The sequence below is a fragment of the Macrobrachium nipponense genome, chromosome 1, assembly GCF_015104395.2.
Source record: "Macrobrachium nipponense isolate FS-2020 chromosome 1, ASM1510439v2, whole genome shotgun sequence".
NCBI classification, from domain to species: domain Eukaryota; kingdom Metazoa; phylum Arthropoda; class Malacostraca; order Decapoda; family Palaemonidae; genus Macrobrachium; species Macrobrachium nipponense.
Window position 1 is genome coordinate 161,729,030 of NC_087200.1, and position 23,370 is coordinate 161,752,399.

A 23,370-nucleotide genomic window follows, 5' to 3' on the forward strand; every position below is an offset into this window, starting at 1 on the left:
AGATGAGGTTTAGAGCCGAAAATGACCAACGTTCTCTTCTTTTAAGCCGATGTGACTGACGCAACGATGTAGAGACCTTTGATCTTCTCGACCTCCGAAGATCTCTGAAGCGATAGCATGTATTTCGAATAATAATGATTGGACTGCTTCACTTTGTTGTAAACCTCTTCCATTGAAAAGACATTTAAAAAAAAAAGTAAGTTTCCAAGGAAATTGCGTGTTTCAGGGAATTCTCTTTCCTTTTCATAAATTTGACAGCTCAGAATGCGAGCATAATGAGCTTGTTAACTAATCGGAATAGGAAAGAATTTGATAGCTAGGCTATGTGGGTAGAGTTTTGGTGTCATGTTTACCTAATGGCACTTTCACTTTCTAACGTTGGTATCTATTCCATCCTAAAACGTCTTTGAACATGACTAAGGTTACGAGAGTCATGAGCTATTTCACTGCGTAGACTTGCATTTGTCAATTTGGTGAATACTACCTATTTATTTCTCTCTGTTATATCTCTCGCGAAAAGGTTTACTTCGAAAAGTGGGTCAATTAAGATTCATACACTTTCCACTGAAGATATATTTTTTGTTATTAAAAGAAAAATCGCCCACTGCGCAACAGGAACGGTAGGCCTATGCGAACTGCGTTCGTGTCCTTATTGCAATATGAATTTTTAAATGGTGCTCAAGTTGGATTTTTTTTTTTAAAGAAAAATGGTGCTCAAGTTGGATTTTTTTTAAAGAAAAATGGTGCTCAAGTTGGATTTTTTAAAAAGAAAAATGGTGCTCAAGTTGGATTTTTTTAAAGGAAAATGGTGCTCAAGTTGGATTTTTTAAAAGAAAAATGGTGCTCAAGTTGCACAGGTTTTACGGATTTTTGTACTTTGCCATTATTCTATATATATGTATACCAGATTTCTATCTGCAAATTCTGTTAGAAGTGACACTAAATTAGTATTTTCTATCACTGTTGAATATTTTGTCATTCATTCTCTCGTTAAAAAATAAAAGAGGTTCGCCTTAAACTATTGCATGTAGCAATAGAAGTCAGTGTCGCCTCTTGTTTAATTGATTTCAATTATTCGAGTTTCACCTTAGAAGATTTACATTGAAACGCGATGTCAGCGCGAGTAGACTGCTTGTGAAGTTCCTTCATTGTCATCAGAAAATATTATAATGTTCAATGGGATAAGAATAATTGAAGGTTTAACAGACATTACTCGTATGGCTTCTCGGACGTCAGGTCGCTCATGTTTACTCTTTATTTTTTGTTGGTCTTTCCTTGTTTCCTCTTGTATTTCTTAATTAGGTGTTGCTCTCTGTTTGTCTTCTAGCTCATCGTACAGAGCCACCTGTTATTAACGTCCTCCTGTTCGGGAACTTCTTTTGCATTTTCTTTATTATCTTGGGTACATTTTTTCCTACCTTTCATTCTCTTGGTAGACTTATCTTTGACGCTTATGTCCCCATTGTTTTTATGTTTCTGGCGCTGGCCACTGCCCTTTGTGTTATTTATCGGCCGAGTGCTGTCCTCTTCCTTTACAGGGGAGCGATCATGACAGTCTCGACTCGTTCGTGAACGTTCATCCCTTTCATCTCTTGTGACATTGCCTCGCTCATTTTTCGCACTGTTTTTGGTTTCTTTGGCCTCGAAGTCCGTTCTCCTTTTCCCTTTTTCTGTTGTGCAAGGAATTTCCCCGGAGCCTCTCCCGTCGCTCGATGACGGATTTCTGGGCGCCATCTCCGCCGGAGTAGTGGGTTGCGCCGGGCTTCCTCTCGGTTTGGTGGACTTCCTATTTTGGTCTTGTTTCATCTGAGAAGCAGAAAGATGGGGTTTAGGGATCCTTTACAACTGTGTAATGCTTTTAGATACGCCTCTTCATTAAGAACCACTGCTAGCACTAATACTATGAAACAGAAAATGGCTATTTTAAATGCTTGTAAATAGATAAAATGGGTCCAGTTCCAGTCTTCTTGAATGTTTTGTGAATTCATGTCACAACTAAATGAAGTGACCATTTTTCAGGAACAGGATTGACAACATGCATCAATAACTAGCTGCTCTCTGTCTTCTTATTATTATATCAAACTTATTTAATATAATTTATTTCTGAGTCGTCATCAGTTAAAAAGAATTTTATATATCGTTGCATTTTGTAAATTCATTTCCAAAATGACTTGTAGGCTAGAATACTCGACCTTTTACTACAATAACCTTTCCTGTTTGTAGCATAGCTGTAATGAGTATGCAAATATGTCTGTTGTGGACCCGTATCATCTCAGGTTTGACCTTGACCTATGAATAATACATAACCGAGTTTCTCCTAAGTGTAATACTCATCTGACTTACAGTATTTCCACCAGCCTCTGCTCCTGAGGGTCCTAATTCTGTTGTGGTTAGGGCACGTCTATGGCTTGAAGCATTAAAATCTGCGAAAACAGATCAGAAGAATTATATTACTAATAAAACGTATGGCGTCACATACTTATACACACACACACACACACACACACACACACACACACACATATATATATAGATATATATATATATATATATATATATATATATAATATTATATATATATATATAACGTATATAACGTATATATATTGTCATAGTTGCAGCACCGGGGTAAAGTAAAATTACCAAATCCTAAATTCTGTAATTTCAACATTATTTCTTATGCGCAATCTATGCTTTTCTGACTAATGGCACGCAGACTATGAACAGAAAATGAGAATAAAACCCTTGTTAGAACCATCAGAATTACTTTCCAAATAAATATAATTTCAAAAAGGGGCAATCAGAAGAAATAAAATTATAGGAGCTCTGTCTGACTCGGTGGCACTTGTAATTTTAACTCTACTGCTCACAATATCAAATGTGAAATGCCACCAAGTTGCAAGCAAAACACTTATCCTACAGGGTCAAGTAGGTGTATGGAAGTATGGATCGACAACTTGAAGTTAGCAATACACAATAACACTATGCTGGAGCATTGTAAGAGAGCATGAGAGTCGCTGGCCTTTAGGGATATGACACCCCGAGATTGGCTCTGGTAAAGTGAGGTGAGTGGCAGACATTCAATGGGGCAGTCTACACGAATCTGCAAAGTATTTGAAAATGACATACTCGTATTGGTAAGTGTAAATTTACACAGCAATTGTAAGATTTCTTAGGATATCAAATCTTCAATAATACATGAAGTGCAATGAGCACAACTCTATTTAAAGTAGCAAAGTATGATCACTAATATCTTTGTTTCACACTGAATCACTCATTGGCTTCTTATAGGAAGACAGGAATTCTAGGAATGGTAATCTACAGGAGAAAACACAGCTGGAAATAGAAATGAGTGCTAGGAATAGGGTGAAGAGCTGACTGAACATATGTTTGGTTTCGGTTACCTTTAGCCCGTGGTGTGACGGGCATGGAGCTGATACCATGGAGCTGTACCTGGGTATCGACCAAAGGACATGGGTCACTTACAGGGCTTCACCAGAGGTTGGATAGACAATGCTTTCATCAATCACGAACCAAGCAGGTGGGCAGCTGCCAGTTTGTGGCTACTTGAAAATGCTAGCCATTTCAGCTTCAAGATGTTGGTTAAGGAGAGCGTCAGACTGAGTCGTCAGGCACGGGACTCCTTTTGGGTTGGCGTATTGCAGCAGGGCAATAGGCCTTCCATTACTGGCTCGGGCGAAATGCCACGTTGGGTGGGCAGGCTGTATATATACCTCTGGAATCATCCTATCCAAACTGGATGTTGTTGTTCTCAAAACAAGACCAAGTCCCCTGATGGAGCGAATCGTCTCTGATCTTTCATCTTTGTCGCTAATCATCCACAGGAGCCTGAAAGAAACATTCAACACCGGCAGAGAGGTGCGAACATAGGGAGATGGATTTAAGCCAGGGAGACCTCCTGTGAGACGTGTGGATTTCTGTGATTTGGCAGGAAGTTCTCGATTAATGGCTTTGGGCGCAGGTCTCCAAAGTGTTGGTGACCCTTCTCGGGATTTGACATCGGTCAGTAACTAATCCTGGTGGGAACATAATAACTTATAAATGAAGCTGCATAAAAGAGGCACACACCTATATTTAACTGTCATTTTATATTGCTGGTTCTCCACACCGCAATTCTGTGTCAAATGGGGTAACGTATTATCGTACACCTTCAGCTCCCTAAACAGGCTTCGGCAAGGGGGCATTCTCTCCCAATACCTGTTTAATACGTACACAGATGCCTTGAATGTCAAACTGAACTCACTTCCAGTCGGGTGCACTGTCAATGAAACAACTGTAAACAACCTGTGTTACGGGACGATATGCTTCTGATTTCCCCATCAGTGCAAGGTCTCCAACGACTCATCGACACTTGCCACCAATATGCAGAGGAATTTGATATCCTATACAACGAAACCAAGACCCAGTGCATGTCGCTGCTCCCGAGATCACTTAAGCACATTGCATAACCACAAATTTTCCTCGGAAATCATCGGGTGGAATTCGTGTACGAATTTCCGTCTTTGGTCACATTATCACGAACTACCTAAAATATACGGCAGACATTGAACAGAGGCGTCGTAAACTATGTGCAGCTGGCAACATGATTGCAAGGAGGTTTTCCTTCTGTCACCGGGACATGAAACTGCTGCTCTTCCGCTCGTATTGCTAGAGTATTTATGGGTGTTATCTCTAGACAAACTATACCTGAGAGACCATGAGACGTATCACTGTTGTCCACAATGACATTTTGAAACGCCTCGCAAACACTCGTTGCTACCACTCCGTGTATATATATATATATATATATATATATATATATATATATATATCTATATATATATATATATAATATATATATATATATACACACACACACACACACACACACACACACACACACATACGCATATACTTTCCCCAATAATAATTTGCGAACAACACACTTAAGATCGAATTCAATATTTTTTAAGTTGATAATAATTTTGTCCTCTCAAAATTATCAACTAAAAAAATTCCCCTTCGGTTTACATATATGAATATATATATATATATATATATATCTATATATATATATATATATATATATATATGAATAACTTGATCACGAAGTATATAAAACGTGATGCTATGTATAAATAAAGGTTTTTTGCCATGAAGGAAAAAATGAAAAAGCGAGATAGCAAATACTTTCGGTCCTGTTCGGACCCTTTACTTTGCCTCAGTAAAGGGTCCGAACAGGACCGAAAGTACTTGGCTATCTCGCTTTTTCATTTTTTCCTTCGTGGCAAAAAACCTTTATTTATATATATATATCATATATATCTATATATATATAATATTTAATATATTATTATATATTATATATAATATATATATAATATATATATATATTATAATATATATATTCTAGTTGCGAATGTCCTTTAATATCTAATTCGCCCTACCTCGGAATTAATATGTTTTCATATATGTAAACCGAAGGGGAATTTTTTTAGTTGATAATTTCGAGAGGACGAAATTATTATCAACTTAAAAAATTCCCCTTCGGTTTACATATATGAAAATATGTTAATTCCGAAGTAGAGTAATTAGATATTAAAGGACATATGTAGCTCGAATAATTTATATGAATCACGGTGATGTGATAATTATTCACACACACACACCCACACACACACGATATATATATATATATATATATAATATATATGTATATATATATATATATTTTATATTATATGATATATATATATATATTTATATATAATTATATATATATGTATAGATATATATATTATATAATATATTTATATATATATATTTATATATACACAAACATATACGCACAGAAATACCCCGAACTTAGTGAGGGTAGGTTCCAGAACCCCTCGCACAAAGGGAGTTTAAAAATGCTAATAAATGCATATTTCTAGAGTTTAACGCTAAATATTACCCAAATCATGCTCCCTAAATAGTATTAAGCTAACTTTTAAATGAAATTAAAATTACTGTAATTTCATTTAAAAGTAGCTTAATACATTACCCTTAAATAAGGAAATAAATGGTTGGTAAAAATATAGCAGCGTGTGAAGATTAGATATGTACACTGGACAAGAAAAGTGAAGATACAGTTTTCATTAGCTTTCGTTCATCGTACTTCCCATTTGTTTTTACTGAAAAGACATAATATCGCTTAATTTACTCTAGAATATGAAAATACACCAAATTATATCATTTAAGTTGAAACTGCAAAACAAAACCGTTCAGATACCTAAAAACATGATATATGTCCGAAGTAATTGGAATTTCACAGATGGATTCGTTCATAGAGATCTGGTAGATAGAATGCGAATTTGTCATTGTAGTACTATGTATCACGACAACAATATTTACGCGTTTTCCTTCATGAACGGGATATTATTGCATCATCGTAAGTAGTGAATGCAATTATTTTAGTTTCTACAAACTGATGTTTGTATTTTAAAGCGATTAAACTTAGCTGACGTCAATGGCAGTCAATGTTGCGACGGCTAAGGTAGGTTGAGCAAATCTAGTTGCATCCGCAAGAGCGTTTTCTATGATGTGAGGAGGAGCCCTAGAACTTCGAGCATGAAAACCCATCACTGGATACTGGCTTACGTAACGGATTTCACACTTTGATTACTTTGACGTTGACATGGATCGAATGCTTGTGGCTGTTTACAAAGCTACTGTCTTTAAACATAAATCTTTATCAAGGTTAAAGTAGCATGTCAGCTCAAAGATTTTCTGGCTATATGCTCCCAATACAAAGCAGTTCGTAGTAGCCTACAGCCCGACACGACTGCATTTCTTTGCCGCTAGGCCTATGCTTGCTCTCTCTCTCTCTCTCTCTCTCTCTCTCTCTCTCTCTCTCTTCGTAGTAGTAGTCATCTTGCTTGGTGAGACGTTCCTGGTCGAAGTCAGATTAATCAACAAATATCACAAGTTTAACATACGTCTAGAATTTGAGAAATATCTAGAAGTGTTCGTGAACTATCGGTGATAAGATTAGTGTGGAAATAGTAGGATAAAGCGTCTTCTAAGTTAGTTTATCAAGTGAAATACTGTAAATCAGAACAAGATGGCAGTAAGCTCCAACTGCGGAAAAAAATGGCGAGATTTAGCTTGCTTGGCAGATTCGCAATACGATGAGGTAGCAGGAAGGGAACTGGCATTTCTGATCTATGAAATCAGCAACAGTCCTAACCAAAAAGATACAAAATCATTCATAGATATATTAGAAGGATACAATCCTTCAAACTGGAACAAATCAAATGAAAACATCTTGATAATAATTGAAGAAGTTCCAAATAAAATCCAAGTGGTCAAGAGACTCATAAAGAAAATATACATAAACCAACATATTCCGACAAAGAAAATGAATAAAGTGAACCTTGTGAATATCCTAATTGATGCATTAGGAAAAAGAATGCCAAAAGCATGTAAACTGTGTAAGGTGTGGTATAGCATAGTTAATCCACAAAACCTAATCAGAAAATGTGCTGCATGCAACATTCCGACCCATCCACAGTGTGCTGAGGTAATGCAAGATATGAGAAAAGACACAAGAATTTTTGCTCAACATGTCTACCATGGATAGACAATGTTATTAAATCAAGATTGAATGTACAAATAGTTGAGGATGAAGAAGAAGAAGAAGAGAAGAGATAAGAAGAAGAAGAAGAAGAAGAAGAATAAGAAAAGAAAACGTAAGAGACGTAAAACAAAACTGAAAATGACAGGAAAAAAAAGATAAGGAAACAAAGAACAAGATAAAGTATGGATGCAGAGATACTCATTGATACTACATATGAGGCTATAAAGCAGCATACCTACGAAGAAATAAATTACGATATGACAGCACAAAAGAAAATGCCGAAGAGGCTCTACCCAGATCTACACAATGACGGGAAAGAGGAAAAAATATACAAAAAAGACAAAGTCTGCAACCTTTTGAAAAGAGGGAATTGCAGATATGGAGAAAAATGTTACTACAAACATCCTAAGGTATGTCACAACTATGAAATATATGGTAAATGTGCATACTTAGATGGATATGAGGATGATTGCAGAGATCTACATCCAAAAATATGCAAAAACCTAAAAGAAGGAAAAGGATGTAAGTTCGACAAAAAATGTAAATATATGCACCCTGTAGCCATGAAAAATAATCAAATAAATAACCAATCAAGCAATAAAATCCAAAATAAGAAAGAAACAAATAAAGAGAGGAATGAAGAATATCAGGTAAAAGAAAAAAGCAAGCCATCAACGAGATATGCAGAGGTGCCAGCAAAAAATTTCAATGCATCAGCTCCAAGATTCTACTCAAGAGATAATAACTGTTTTTTATTATGCAAGGGGATATTGCAGATATGGAGAAAATTGCAGATTCAGACACAAAATGAATAATTATGATGAAGGAAGAACAAATATTATGGAAAAGTTGGATTTTTTAATGTCAGAATTTCTGGAAATGAAAAAAAGAACAACATACCAGAACAGGAAAGAGACATGGGAAAATCCTTATCCTTATTACCAATATTAAATGAAGGAGAAAACACGCAAACCATCATAGTGATGAATGCGCAGGGTTTAGTTACGAGTAACTCAAAAAGAAAAATAGAGTACTTAGAAGAACTAACCCAAATTGAAAAGAAAATAGATATAATGAATATAAGTGAAACCTGGTATTCCCAAGAGACTGGGAATGATGATCAAATAAAAGGGTTTCAAACTTATAGATCAGATAGAAAAAATAGGAATCAAGGGGGAACCGCAATATATGGGAAAGACAAAAAAACAAGGAAAAATATATGAGAAATATAGTAACTCAGATGTGAACTAATAGCGGTAGAATTTGAATCTGAAAAATTAATGAACATAGTAATATATAGACCTCCTAATACTAAAGAGTTTGACTTAATAATAGAAAAATTGGATGATATATGTAGAAATCACAAGGACTGGACTATTCTCCTATCTGGAGACTTCAACTTTCCTTTCGTAGACTGGAAAGAACGAATAGGAGATTGTGGATGTACTTATACATATAAAAAAGAGAGTAATAGTAGTGCAGAAGATAAGAGGCAATTCGAAAAGCTATTAGATATGCTACTAGAATACAACATTCAACAAATAAATCACCTGCCAACAAGAAAGGAAAATACTTTAGACCTAGTATTTGTGAATGAGATGAATTATGTTAAAGAAATAATAGTTTATAATGCGAGTATTTCAGACCATAATGTCATAGAATTAACAGTCCATTCCAAAGCAAGTGAAAACAGAGATAAGCAAGAAATGAAAAAGTGGGAAGGATATGGAAAATACAACTTCTACAGTAAAAATATAAAATGGTCAGAAATAAATGAAGAATTAAACAAAGATTGGGATAATATTTTCGTAAGTGATGACATAAAGGTAAATACGGAGATATTATATAAAATATTAGAGAAAATAGTGGATAAATATATACCGAAGAAGAAAAGTAAACATCAGTCATGCATACCAAGAGACAGAAGGATCTTGTTCCAGAAAATCAGAGTGGAAAAAAGGTCTAGCAAAAAAAAAAAATGCATGGAAAGTTATAGAACTAAAAAGTAAGATAGAAAAGCCAGACAAAAACAAAAGATTATACAAATCAAAAGAAAAAATGAAATACGGGACTTGGAAGAAAAAACCCTATTAAATATCAAGCAAAATCCCAAAACTATTATACTCATATGCGAAGAAGATGAATAAAAGAAGAATAGAAATAGGCCCTCTAAGAATTGAAGGGAGATTAACGAATGAAAAAAAGGAAATTTGCAACATACTGGCAGAACGATATAAGAGAGAATTCACCCCTAGAATAGATAATGAAGATAATGATATAGAAGTAAGGGATGAAAATAGTGAATATTTAGCTGACATAGATATTAATGAAACTGATATTGTGCAGGCTATTAATGAAATTAAAAATGGAGCTGCTGCAGGGCCTGATGGAATTCCTGCTATTTTGTTAAAGAAAGTAGTTCATTCTATCGCAAAGCCACTTGCAATATTATTAAGACAAAGTGTAGATACAGGCAAGATTTATGATGAGCACAAATTAGCATATATTACCCCTACTTTCAAAAGTGGATCAAGACTAGAGGCAAGTAATTATAGGCCTGTGAGTCTAACATCACATATTATGAAAGTGTATGAAAGGGTAATGAAGAAAAATATTATGAAACATTTAATAAAAAATAATTTGTTTAATAAAGGACAACATGGTTTTTCGTACCCGGAAAAAGTACACAAACCCAACTGTTAGTCCACCGTGAGAACATATTCAAAAATATGAAAAGCGGAAATGAAACAGATGTGGTTTATTTAGACTTTGCAAAAGCTTTTGATAAAGTAGACCATAATATATTAGCGAAGAAAATTAGAAAACACAATATCGTGGATAAAGTAGGAAGATGGTTAAAAGAATTTTTACACAACAGAAAACAGATAGTTATTGCAAACGACGAGAAATCGGATGAAGCCAAGGTAATATCCGGTGTGCCGCAAGGTACGGTGTTAGCTGCAATACTGTTTGTTATTATGATTGAAGACATAGACAATAATGTTAAGGATTCGGTAGTGAGTAGTTTCGCAGATGACACAAGAATAAGTAGAGAAATTACTTGTGATGAAGATAGGAACGCTCTACAAAGAGACCTTAACAAAGTATATGATTGGGCAGAGGTAAATAGGATGGTATTTAACTCTGATAAATTTGAATCAATAAATTATGGAGACAGAGAAAGAAAGCTATATGCATATAAGGGACCTAATAATGAGGCAATCACAAATAAGGAAGCAGTTAAAGACCTTGGTGTGATGATGAATAGGAACATGTTATGCAATGATCAAATAGCAACTCTGTTGGCAAAATGTAAAGCAAAAATGGGAATGTTGTTACGGCACTTCAAAACAAGAAAAGCTGAACACATGATTATGCTTTATAAAACATATGTTCGTAGTCCACTTGAATATTGCAATATGATATGGTACCCACACTATCAAAAGGATATTGCACAAATAGAGAGTGTACAAAGGTCCTTTACAGCTAGAATAGAAGAAGTTAAAGACCTTGACTACTGGGAAAGACTACAATTCTTAAAATTATATAGTCTAGAAAGGAGGAAGAAGAAAACGCTACATGATAATTCAGGCATGGAAAGCAGATAGAAGGAATAGCAGAAAATATCATGGAACTAAAAATATCAGAAAGAGCAAGCAGAGGTAGATTAATAGTGCCCAAAACTATACCAGGAAAAATAAGGAAAGCACACAGGACATTAATCCACTACGCACCAGCATCGATAATGCAGCGTCTATTCAATGCGTTGCCAGCTCATCTGAGGAATATATCAGGAGTGAGCGTAGATGTGTTTAAGAATAAGCTCGACAAATATCTAAACTGCATCCCAGACCATCCAAGATTGGAAGATGCAAAATATACCGGAAGATGTACTAGCAACTCTCTGGTAGACATTAGAGGTGCCTCACACTGAGGGACCTGGGGCAACCCGAACAAGATGTAAGGTCTGTAAGGTCTGTAAGGTCTCTCTCCACTTTTGAAACATTTGAAAAAATATCATCACTTAATCTCTCAAAGTAAATATAATGAATTAAGTATCTCTATCTATAGGCCTATGCTTGCGCGCGCTCTCTCTCTCTCTCTCTCTATCGTCCTAATATTTCATTCTTTACTGTAATGTTCCTTACGATTTCCACAAGTACTGCCCAAATTTTAAAACACTTTCTCTCATTGTTTAAGATCCGTCTTCAGTTACGTATGAATTTTACGTCAGTTTAGTGTCAAACATTACTTATAAATAAGATTTCACAGTAGGTTTTAAAAAAGGATGGTCGATATTCTACCCTGAACTGACGTTACCAAACCAACATTAACGAATAATATAGAGCCTGTTTCTACATTCAAGTATAAATGAATATAGGACCTCTACAGAATCTTTATGGTGTAAAGTTAATGGAAATCTATAGAAAGCAACAAACGCTATGAGTTTGAAGCTCCGCCCCCTTTCTAGAGTTGCCAGGTGTGGCATTATTGAACAATATATGTCCGAAGATTTAAAAAAACTGTATCTTAACTTTCCTTGCCGAGTGTACAGTATTTCTTAGTTCTTTCCCCCTTCCGACCAACCATCTATTTGTAGAAGTCTTCTCAACCACTTTTAAGAAATTTTTTATTCTGTCTCTTTCTCTTTGTTCAGAAATTCCTTTCCATGAACAAACAGTGGTTTTTATTTGGTAGGGTACAACTCTTAGTTATGTGCTAAATACAAGAGAGAGAGAGAGAGAGAGAGAGAGAGAGAGAGAGAGAGAGAGAGAGAGAAAGCTTTGTCTTTACGCAAGTATTAAGCTAACTTTTAAATGAAGTTAAAGTTACTGTAATTTCATTCAAAAGTTAGCCTAATACATTATCCTTAGCCTAATACATTATCCTTAAAAGGGAATAAATGGTAGGTAAAAATATAGGTGTGTGAAGATTTCATAAGTATGGGGGGAGAGAGAGAGAGAATTACTAAAAATCTTTTGTTGTTAATCAGCAACCCTCTCCCTTCTGCCATGTTACTTGACATATTTGACAGCTCTGGTCCTCAAGCTTCTAGTAGAGTTAAACAGAAGAAGGAAAGAATTCTTTATATGCATCATTTTGTCATCAGTTATAATATTATTATTATCATTATTATTATTATTATTATTATTATTATTATTCTTATTGTTATTATTATTATTATTATTATTAATAAACATATAGTAGATGTGCCACAAAAATTTTCTCATCTCGGTAAGAGAGAGGAAGATAGAGAATTTTGTAATTACAGTTATATTATTATTATTATTTTTTTTTTTTTTTTTTTTTTTTTTTTTTTTTTTTTTTTTTTGCTCTATCACAGTCCTCCAATTCGACTGGGTGGTATTTATAGTGTGGGGTTCCGGGTTGCATCCTGCCTCCTTAGGAGTCCATCACTTTTCTTACTATGTGCTCCGTTTCTAGGGTCACACTCTTCTGCATGAGTCCTGGAGCTACTTCAGCCTCTAGTTTTTCCAGATTCCTTTTCAGGGATCTTGGGATTGTGCCTAGTGCTGCTATGATTATGGGTACAATTTCCACTGGCATATTCCATATCCTTCTTATTTCTATTTTCAGATCTTGATACTTATCCATTTTTCCCTCTCATTCTCTTCAACTCTGGTGTCCCATTGTATTGCGACATCAATGAGTGATACTTTCTTCTTGACTTTGTCAATCAACGTCACGTCTGGTCTATTTGCACGTATCACCCTATCTGTTCTGATACCATAGTCCCAGAGGATCTTTGTCTGATCGTTTTCTGTCACTCCCTCAGGTTGGTGCTCGTACCACTTATTACTGCAAGGTAGCTGATGTTTCTTGCACAGACTCCAGTGGAGGGCTTTTGCCACTGAATCATGCCTCTTTTTGTACTGGTTCTGTGCAAGTGCCGGGCATTCGCTTGCTATGTGGTTTATGGTTTCATTTTTCGTATTGCACTTCCTGCATATGGGAGAGATGTTATTTCCGTCTATTGTTCTTTGAACATATCTAGTTCTTAGGGCCTGATCTTGTGCCGCTGTTATCATTCCTTCAGTTTCCTTCTTTAGCTCTCCCCTCTGTAGCCATTGCCATGTGTCATCGCTGGCTAGTTCTTTAGTCTGTCTCATATATTGTCCATGCATTGGTTTGTTGTGCCAGTCCTCTGTTCTGTTTGTCATTCTCCTGTCTCTGTATATTTCTGGGACTTCATCTGCTTTTAATAGTCCTTCTTCCCATGCACTCTTTAGCCACTCGTCTTCACTGGTTTTCAGATATTGCCCCAGTGCTCTGTTCTCGATGTTTACGCAGTCCTCTATACTTAGTAGTCCTCTCCCTCCTTCCTTTCGTGTTGTGTATAGTCTGTCCGTATTTGCTCTTGGGTGTAGTGCTTTGTGTATTGTCATATGTTTCCTGGTTTTCTGATCTATGCTGCGGAGTTCTGCCTTCATCCATTCCACTATTCCTGCGCTGTATCTGATTACTGGCACTGCCCATGTGTTTATGGCTTTTATCATATTTCCAGCGTTGAGTTTTGACTTGAGTATCGCCTTGAGTCTCTGCATATATTCTTTCCTGGTCGTGTCCTTCATCTCTTGATGTTTTATATCCCCTCCTTCCATTGTTCCCAGGTATTTGTATCCAGTCTCATCTATGTTTGATGTTGCTCCCATTTGGTAGCTTTATCCCTTCAGTTCTCGTTACTTTGCCTTTTTGTATGTTGACTAAGGCGCATTTTTCTATTCCAAACTCCATCCTGATGTCCCCAGATGCAATCCTTACAGTCTGGATTAGGGTATCTATATCCTTGATGCTCTTACCATACAGCTTGATGTCGTCCATGAACATCAGATGGTTGATTCTGTTGCCTCTTTTCTTGAGTTGGTACCCGGCATCCATCTTCTGTAGTACTTTTGTCATGGGAATCATGGCTACTACGAAGATCCCTCTCTTGATATTAACCTCTGCTAGTCTTATTCCAGAGCTTGTAAGTATTGTATTCCAGTTGCGCATTGTATTTTTAAGGAAGCTGATGGTGTTTTCCTCTGCTCCATATATTTTCAGGCATTCTATTAGCCATGTGTGGGGTATCATGCTGAAGGCTTTCTTATAGTCTATCCATGCCATGCTTAGGTTGGTTTTCCTTCTCATACTGTTTTTCATTACCATTTTGTCTATCAGGAGCTGGTCTTTTTTGCCCCTACACTTCCTTCTGCAGCCTTTCTGTTGGTGGGGGATGGTGTTTGTCTCCTCTAGGTAGTTGTATAGCCTTTCACTGATGATACCTGTTAGTAACTTCCACATTATTGGTAGGCAGGTGATAGGACTGTAGTTACTGGCTATATTTCCCTTACTCTTGTGTTTTTAAGTACTAAGGATGCTCTTCCTGTGGCATCCATTTGGGTGCATGGTGATTTGAGATACAATGCTGAAGTTGTTCTGCTATTCATGGGTGTAGGGCCTTGAAGTTTTTGAGCCAGTATCGATGGACTTCACCGGGACCTGGGGCTTTCCAGTTTGGCATTTTCTTTAGTTGGTGTCTGACTGTGTCTGTCATGATCTTTGTGAATCTTTGTTTTATTCTCCCTGTTTCTTCTTCCTTGACTTCCTGGAGCCATGTTGCATGTTTGTTGTGTGATACCGGATTGCTCCATATGTTTTCCCAAAGTCCCTTACTTGGTTCGGCTTCAGGAATTTCTTGGTGGTTGTCTTCCCCTCTTAGTTGGCTGTATAGTCTTTTCTGGTTGGTTCCGAATAGTTTGTTCTGTTGGTATCCCTTATTCCTGTTCATGTACCATTGGATCTTGTGTGCTTTGGCCTTAAGCCTGTGTTTTACATCTATTGTGTTTAGTCCCCTCTCTTGTACTTTGTATTTCTCGTTGAGTTCCTCCCTTGTTTTCTTGCTTCTTAGCCTTTTTTCTGCCATCTCTTTCAGTTTACTAAAGTCAGATCTCATCACCATGATTTGCTTTTCCAGGCACCTTTTCCAAGGCGAATGCTGTTTTGGTTTCTGTTGGGTTGGTTGTGCTGGTGGTGTTGGTGTTCGAATCCCCATCAGTTCTGTTACTAATCTTGCTCCTGCATATGCCAAGTTATTTGTTTCTGTGATACTGGTGGAGTGTATTATGGCCATTATTTCATTGACCTCACTTGCTTTTTCCCTTAATTTCTTGGTGTTGTAGGCTTTCATGGAGGGGATCTTTGTTCTCTCTGTATCTGGCTCCATCCATTGTCTAATCTTTTCTACCCATTCCGTCCTCTCTGTTACTTTGTCGGTGTTTCTTCATGTGTCGTTGTTTGATACCTCATCATCCCTGTCGTCTTCTGTGGCATCGTCTCTCAGTTCCTCTTCGTGTAATTCTTTGTCGTGTGACATTTCCCTTTCCAGTTCTTCTCTTTCTGTTGGGGAGAGCCAGTTCTTTTTCTTTATGTTCCTTACTTGGTTTGCCAGCCTCTGCTCTGTTTGGGGGGTGTTATTCCTCTCATTCCAGATGTTGACCAACTTCCTTCTATATCCTCTCTCCGTCGGGTTGCTTCTGATGTAGCATCTCCATATTTCCTTATTTTCTTCTCTTGTCCATTTCTTCCTCTGGTTTGCTTCTGTAGCTCCAATCTCAGGCTGTTGGTTACTGTCGTTGTTGTGGTCAGTTGCTGGATGACGACCTCCAAGTACCTGACCATCTTCCCCTTCAATTGGGCTGAATACCTGGCTGCCGGACGAAGCTCCTCGGTTGCCAGAGGTTCCATTTCATTTCTTAACATCATTGCGAGTTTTGCTATTTAACCCATAGCTGGACCCTACCCCATCAGGGATAGGTACCCATTTACAGCTGAGTAGACTGAGGAAATTATGGTAAAGATCCTTTCCCAAGGAATCAACGCCGAGGAGAGCGGTCACCCATCCAACGACTGACCAGCCGCAATGTTGCTTAACCAGTCCATTGACGACCTAACCCACTCTGCCACGGCGCCACTTATTATTATTATTATCATTATTATTATTATTATTCTTATTATTGTTGTTGTACTTAAAAAGCAGACCCTTTTTCCATGCTACTTAAACAGGCTAGTAGAGTGCCTATAGAGGTCATGATCAAATACGGTGTCAAAATAGTGTATATATTTGAATTTTACAGATAAATTATGATACCATAGTCATCAAAGTCATTAACGATTTACTCTCTCTCTCTCTCTCTCTTTCTTTCTTAAAGCGAGCTTTCGTCGGGAGCTGCCAGACATCCTCGGGCTGGGAAGCTGAGGGTGGACTGATCTTGGTGTGGTGTCCGTCCTCCTTATATTTGGGGTTGACAGCAGGGGGTCTGCCCCATTGGCTGGTGGCAGTGAGTCTTCGTTTTCATTGGTGGCTTGAGCCAGGTTTCAAGCCACTTTCTCCGAGCCGATGGTTGCGATGTGGAGCGCAACGCCCAGGAGGTCTAGATCTGCAGCATCGCAACCATCGGCTCGGAGAAAGTGGCTTGAGACCTGGCTCAAGCCACCAATGAAAACGAAGACTCACCGCCACCAGCCAAAGGAGATCAGCATGGGGCAGACCCTGCTGTCAACCCTAAATATAAGGAGGACGGACACCACACCAAGACTATGTTATCATAGTTTATCTGTAAAATTCAAATACATACACCTATTTTGACACTGTATTTGATCATTACCTATACAGGCGCTGTACTAGCATGTTTAAGTAGCACGGAAAAAGCTGCTATTTGCAAAATAGAGAAGAATCTCTACAAGTGTAACGCTGCTGAAGTAGCCATTACTTTTAATAAAGTTTTATTATTATTATTATTTAAATATATTAATAAACATAGTACATATTACATGTACCATAAAAATTCTCTCATCTCAGTAAAAGAGAGGGAGAGAGAGAAAGAGAGAATTATTATTTTTATTATTTAATATAATATTATTCCATTTTCACATAAAATCTTGAAAACTTATAAATTACATAAGAAAAATTAAACAACCACTTTTGCAGGGTTTCTTCAGGATTTGAAAATGCGTTTGTGTTCCCGCGTCTGTGAAATACTCGTGTATGATAATTAGTTTGGTTCCAATGAAAAGTTCGTGCTATTGTGAATTCGCACAACTCGAATTGCATAAGGTTGAGGAAGTACTCTATATATATATACATCTAAATGCAATATATACATATATATATATATATCTATATATATATATATATATATATATATATATATATATATATATATATATATATATATCTATATATATATATAATCTATATACACACACACTAGCTGACAAACCTGGCGCTGCCCAGGAGAACACTGAATAACACCCCTAACTCTCTCTCTCTCTCATTCCTGTTGTGATAGTTGCTTTTATTACATTGCCCAGCATTTTTGTCATTTTACATTTCACCTTTTCTCACCTGTTATTCCTATTGGGGCTGAATTTGGACTTTAAGGTCATTGGGAGTGACTGTTATCTCAGTGATCTTGAAAACTATGGATTAGACACTAATCTCTGTCATTTTCGTTTATATTTACGTCACCCCTTCCCACCCCCCACCCCCTTTGGTGCCAGTGATGTCTTAACCCCCCAGTATTCTTTTCCAGATAGTAAGTCATATTATATCAAATTTGGTTGAAATTGCTTGATGAGTTTCTCAGTTATGCTGGAACATACACACACATACAAACATACTTCCATTTTTATATAAGTTTATAGATATATGCATATAATAATAATATCATTTTTTAATACTGATGGGCACATGTTTCATTAGTGAACAAAAGCCTTAGAAATTAGCGTCTGTCTTAAATTTGTGGTTTTCCTCCAAAAATTTAGTGTGAATTCATACATGATTTTTAGCATATTGACTTTTCAAGATGACCTACACTATCAGCAGACTAGACTAACTAGATAGTTCTAGGAGACTTGCCTGCTTCGCTGGAAGTGTCTTGTAAATTGTCATCACCTGTCCTTTTGCTGCTGGTGTTGGTACGGCGTGTTTCTCTTGCCCTTTTATTTCTTCTCTTTTCAACTTCACCCTCATTGTCGACAATGACACCGTATTTTTCCTTAACAATTTCTTCTCCGACATCCGTTTCCTGTTCATTGCTGCTTTCATGGTGTCCATCTACTGCCTCTTCAGTGCTGCTTTCAATAATTTCACTGTTTTCATTGTTTTCATGAGATGTTTCATCTTCAGTGCTGTTTTCATCAGATGTTTCATCTTCAGAGCTGTTTTCATCAGATATTTCATCTTCAGAGCTGTTTTTATCGGATGTTTCATCTGCAGGGCTGTTTTCATCAGATCTTTCATCTTCAGCGCTGTTTTCATCAGATGTTTCATCTGCAGGGCTGTTTTCATTGTTTCCATCTATTTCTATTTTAATGCTACTTTCACTGTTTTCATCAGATTTTTCCTCTTCCAAGCTGCTCCCACAGTTTACACAGAATCTTTTTTCTCCACTACTACATTTACTGCCAGAATAATCATTGCATTCTTTATAAGTTTTATTGAATAAATCTTTATCAGTCCTTCCACTTACAGTTTTGCTTTTACCATCTTTGTTGACGTTGTTGCTTTCAGCATTTGTTACCTCTTTTATACTTTGTTCTCTTATGCTATTCTTACAGTCTCCTTCATCACTGGTACTTTTGCAGACATCATCAGTCACATTTCGTGCTCTGCAGCTGGACCTCCTGTCTCTCTTGTTAGCCGGTTTTGTTTCGGCCTTTTTTGTGTGCTGCTTCTGTAATTGTGCGTTAATATAATGCATATGCCTTTCGTTTTCCTGTGGTGTATTGTTGCATTTGTTTTGACACTCGTACGCTGTTTCATACTCTGTATCACTCGGCTCCACTGTACTGTTCATTTCCTGTTGTCTCATGTCTGGATAAAAATCCTCTGCCAGTTTCTCCACTAGCTTTGTTTGCTTTTCAGTCAATTTGCCCTTCATGTTTGTTGTTTCTGTCTTCGAAACTACCCCTGTCATGAGTGAATTCCTTTCTTGATTATTAGCCTTTATATGTTCATTGACAGTGTCGGCTTCCTGTCCAACGGTTACTTCTTTTCCAGCTTCTTCAAGTTTACCTCCTGTTTCTATCTGCACAATGGTTAATTTGTCTTCCTGACTAACAGTTGCGTTTTCTACTTGCCCAGTAATATTCTTTTCATTCAGAGTAGTAAGTACCTTTTCTTTATGCCAAGCAGTTGAGTACTCCCTTCCAGAAATGATCTCTTTTTGTAGTTCAGTAGTGGCCTCTTTCTCCAGCTCAATAAACACATCTTCCTGTCCAGTAGTTGCTTTTTCTTGTTTAGTAATTGCCTCATCCTCTGGTATCATACTTTTATTTTTTACTTGTCCAGTAGTTGCCTCCTCCTTCAGCCAAATAGGCTTAGCTTCTTCCTGTTCAATAACTAAATATTCTTCCTTTTTAGTAACTGCTTCTTTTCTCGCACTTGCCTCCTCCTCCCATATGTTAGTTGTATCTGCTTGTCCATAAGGTGTTCCTTTCTGTTCAGCAGGTGCCTCAGCCTCCTGTCTAATAAATAGATTTTGTTCCTGTCCAGTAGTTGCTTCATCTGGTGCAGCAATTGCATCTTCCTCCCTTGTAGTAATTGTATGTCCTTCCTGTCCAGCATTTTCCTCTTCATTTCGCCAAGTAAACATACTATATTCGCCCTGTCCAGTAACTGCCTTTTCCTTCTTTAATGTAATTGCATCTTCTTCCTGCGAAGCAGTTTCCTCTTCCCCTCGGCAAGTAACCCTAGGTTCTCCCTGTCCAGCAGTAGACTTTTCCTTCTGTAATGTAATTGCATCTTCTTCCTGTCCAGTGGTTTCCTCCTTCCTTCGGCAAGTAAACCAATGGTCTCCCTGTCCAGCAATAGCTTTTGCCCTTTGAAAAGTAATTGCATCTTCTTCCTGCCAAGCAGTTTCCTCCCCTCTACAAGTAAACCTATGGTCCTCCTGTCCAGCAATAGCTTTTTCTTTCTGTAATGTAATTCCATCTTCCTGCCAAACAGTTTCCTCTGCCCCTCGGCAAGTTAACCTATATTCTCCCTGTCCAGTAATTGCCTTTTCCTTCTTTAATGTAATTGGGTCTTCTCCCTGTCCAGCAATTCCTTCTGCCTCCCATCCAGCCGTTGCAGCTCTCTTACCAAAAGTTGTTTCTTTCCCCACTCCAGTGATTGCATTTTCTTCCTGTTCTGGAATTTCTACTGATTCCTCTCTGATAATTGCATCTTCTTCTTGCCCAGTATCTTCCATCTGTCCTTCTATTGTTTTTTCATTTTCTCCAGTATTTGTTTCTTCTTTTCCAGTACGTGTTTTTTCTTTTTGCCAGTCACTTGAGTCTTCCTGTGAAGTTGTTGCTGATGGCCCTTGTCTAGCATATTTTTCTTCCTGGTCAGCAGTTGCTTCAGCTTCGTCTTTCTTCCAACCTCTTGTTTCTTCCAGCCCATCAGTTGGCTCTATTCCATGTTCAGTAGTTTTAGATCCTTCCTTTCTTACAGTTACGCCTTGCATTTCCACGATTGTTCTTTCTTTCTGTCCAACATTTGCTTCTCTTTTCAGTGGAGTAGTTGTTTCTTCCAGTCCATTGAATAGCTCTTCTTTCTGTACAGTAATGGCATCACCTCCCGTCAGAAAAGTTGTAAATTGGTTTTCACTTAGTGTTACTTCTTCCCTTTCGGCAACTGTCCCTTCTTGTTCAGAGCTAGTTTTCTTTTCACTGCCAATAATTGTTATATTTTCTAATCCAGCAGTTGCCGCCTCCTCATGTCCTGCACATGCTTCCTCTCTATCTTCATCGACTGTTTCAACTTCTTGTTTAGCAATCTCTTCTTCCTGTGTATCAGTTACATTTCCTTCATGTTTATAAACTGTTCCATCTTCCTGTTCATTAATTGCATCTTTTTTCTGGCCAGTGGTTGCATCATCGCCCAGTCTGTCAACTGCTTTTTCCTGCCAGACAGTTGGTAGCTCTTCCTTCTCGGCAATTGTTATTCCTTCATATTCAGCAGTAGCTTCTTCATCCTGTCCTTTAATTACGTTTCCATCTTGTCCAGTAATTGTCTCCTTTTCTTGTTCAGTATTTATTTCTCCCTGTTTAGGATATGACTCTCTTTTCTGCCCATTGATGAAAATTTCCTGTCTAACAGTTGCTTTTTCTTCTTGTCTAATAAGTACATCTTCTTCCTGTCCATCAGTTGTCTGTTTTACCTGTTTTGTAGTGACATTCTCCTGACCAACCACTGCATTTACTTCCCGCCTATAAGCTGGCTCCTCTCGTTTCTCTTCGTCAGTAGCTTCATTTTTAATGGTTAATTTTAAAGTTTCCATGATGCCTGTAGCTTCATCTTCTCTACGTAAGTGATGTTCTTCTATAATTTCTGTAATGTATAAAACGGTTTCTTTTTCGCTTTCAACTAAGGATTTGCCATCCTCAACTTTTTTCCCTTTGCAAGTATCTTCGTTTTCATTATTAACTTCTCCAGATTCAAAATTTGTATCTTTGTCCTCAGTTATAATTAGGTCTCTGCCAAGTATTCTATCCATTTCTTGAACTCTAACTCGACCTTTAGCTTCGTCGGTTTCCGCTACTTGTACATTTTCTTTTTCACTGCATAGTTTCTGCTCTATGTCCATTTCTCTGTTGTGTCTTTTTATTATTTCTCCCTCGCCAAGGTCAACATTCTGAATTACGTCTTTGTCATCAAGAAATTCGTCCTCTTTGATTACTATTCCCATTTTGTTCTCATTAATTTCCTTCCTTTTTTCGGGTACGCGCTGGATACATCCACTTGTAGGGATTTCTTCTTTTTCTCCGTCGTTATCTTTTGTTTTAGTTATATTTTCATTTTCAAACCTCCTGTCGTTCTCTTCTCTTTTCTGTGTCCTCTCCTCACTTATTTTTTCGAGTTTGACCTTTTGTTTTATACTTATGTTCAAGTTTATCATGTCAGTTTCCTCTGTTATTCCGGTCATTTCCTGTAGTAATGTTCTGTTATCCATTTCTCCATCCCCATTGGCTGTCTCCCGCTCATTTCCTTTACCTATATTTAAACTGCATTGTCGTTTGCTGATGTTTAATTTTTCCTTAGTAAATACATCTTCTTCCTTCCCTTTTCCATCTAGGCTGGTTGCTGCGTGCCACAGCTTGCTGTTTTCATCCTTAATCGTGAGATCTCCCTTTCCTTTGATGTCGTTTGCGTTAGCTTTCATTGTGGTGCTTTTCTTTTGAGTATTGGAAAACTGTGTTTCTTTGCTTTTTAAGCTCTGATGTGTGCCGTGTTTCCCTTCTCTCAGGTTTATCTTTTTTTGTGATTTTTCCCTCACTTCAGTGAGCTGCTTTGCCCTTTCCTCCAGTTCTCTCTCCCTTTTCACGAGTTGAATCTCTATCTCGAGAATTTCTCTCTCCCTCTGTATTAATTCTGTTTCCCTCCTCATAAGCTGGCGATACCTTTTTATTGTTGGGAAGATCCTTTCCTTCAAGGTCTCGCGTCCTTGGTATGAGCTGTCATCTCGTTCGACGGATACCGTCCGCTTGCCTGGTGCCTCTCCTCGTCTTTGCTTGTTGGTCCCATTTCCTTTTACGAGTTTCCTCACTTTAGTTGCTGCAGCTCCCAGGCAAATTAGGGTTTCGTTTGGGGTTTCCTTGTCGATTAATACGTCGTCCTCCTTTTCATCTTCCCCTTCCTCCTCCTCCTCCTCCCCCTCATCTTCCCCCTCTTCTTCCTCCTCCTCCCCTCCTCCTCCCCC

The 23,370-nt window shown here is 37.5% G+C and overlaps 1 protein-coding gene across 1 annotated transcript; it reads right to left on the reverse strand.

Annotated features, from left to right (window-relative positions):
- Window positions 1-555: 555 nt before the first annotated feature.
- On the reverse strand, window positions 556-23,370 carry LOC135219789 (transcriptional regulator ATRX-like). The gene is made up of 3 exons (XM_064256862.1): window positions 18,543-23,370; window positions 2,344-2,423; window positions 556-1,806 (listed from the first exon to the last, which is right to left on the reverse strand). The coding sequence occupies exons 1-3, from the start codon at window positions 23,056-23,058 to the stop codon at window positions 1,324-1,326; spliced, it is 5,079 nt and encodes a 1,692-aa protein (XP_064112932.1). The 5' UTR covers window positions 23,059-23,370; the 3' UTR covers window positions 556-1,323.

Bases quoted from the DNA above. Each gene is read 5' to 3' on its own strand.
- LOC135219789 (XM_064256862.1), bottom strand. From the start codon at position 23,058: ATGAGGAGGGAAACAGAATTAATACAGAGGGAGAGAGAAATTCTCGAG. The intron at 2,424-18,542 runs GCAAGTCTCCTA...CTGTTTTCGCAG, and splicing joins AGACACTTCCAGCGAAGCAG to ATTTTAATGCTTCAAGCCAT. The intron at 1,807-2,343 runs GTAAGTCAGATG...TCTGCTTCTCAG, and splicing joins CAGAGGCTGGTGGAAATACT to ATGAAACAAGACCAAAATAG.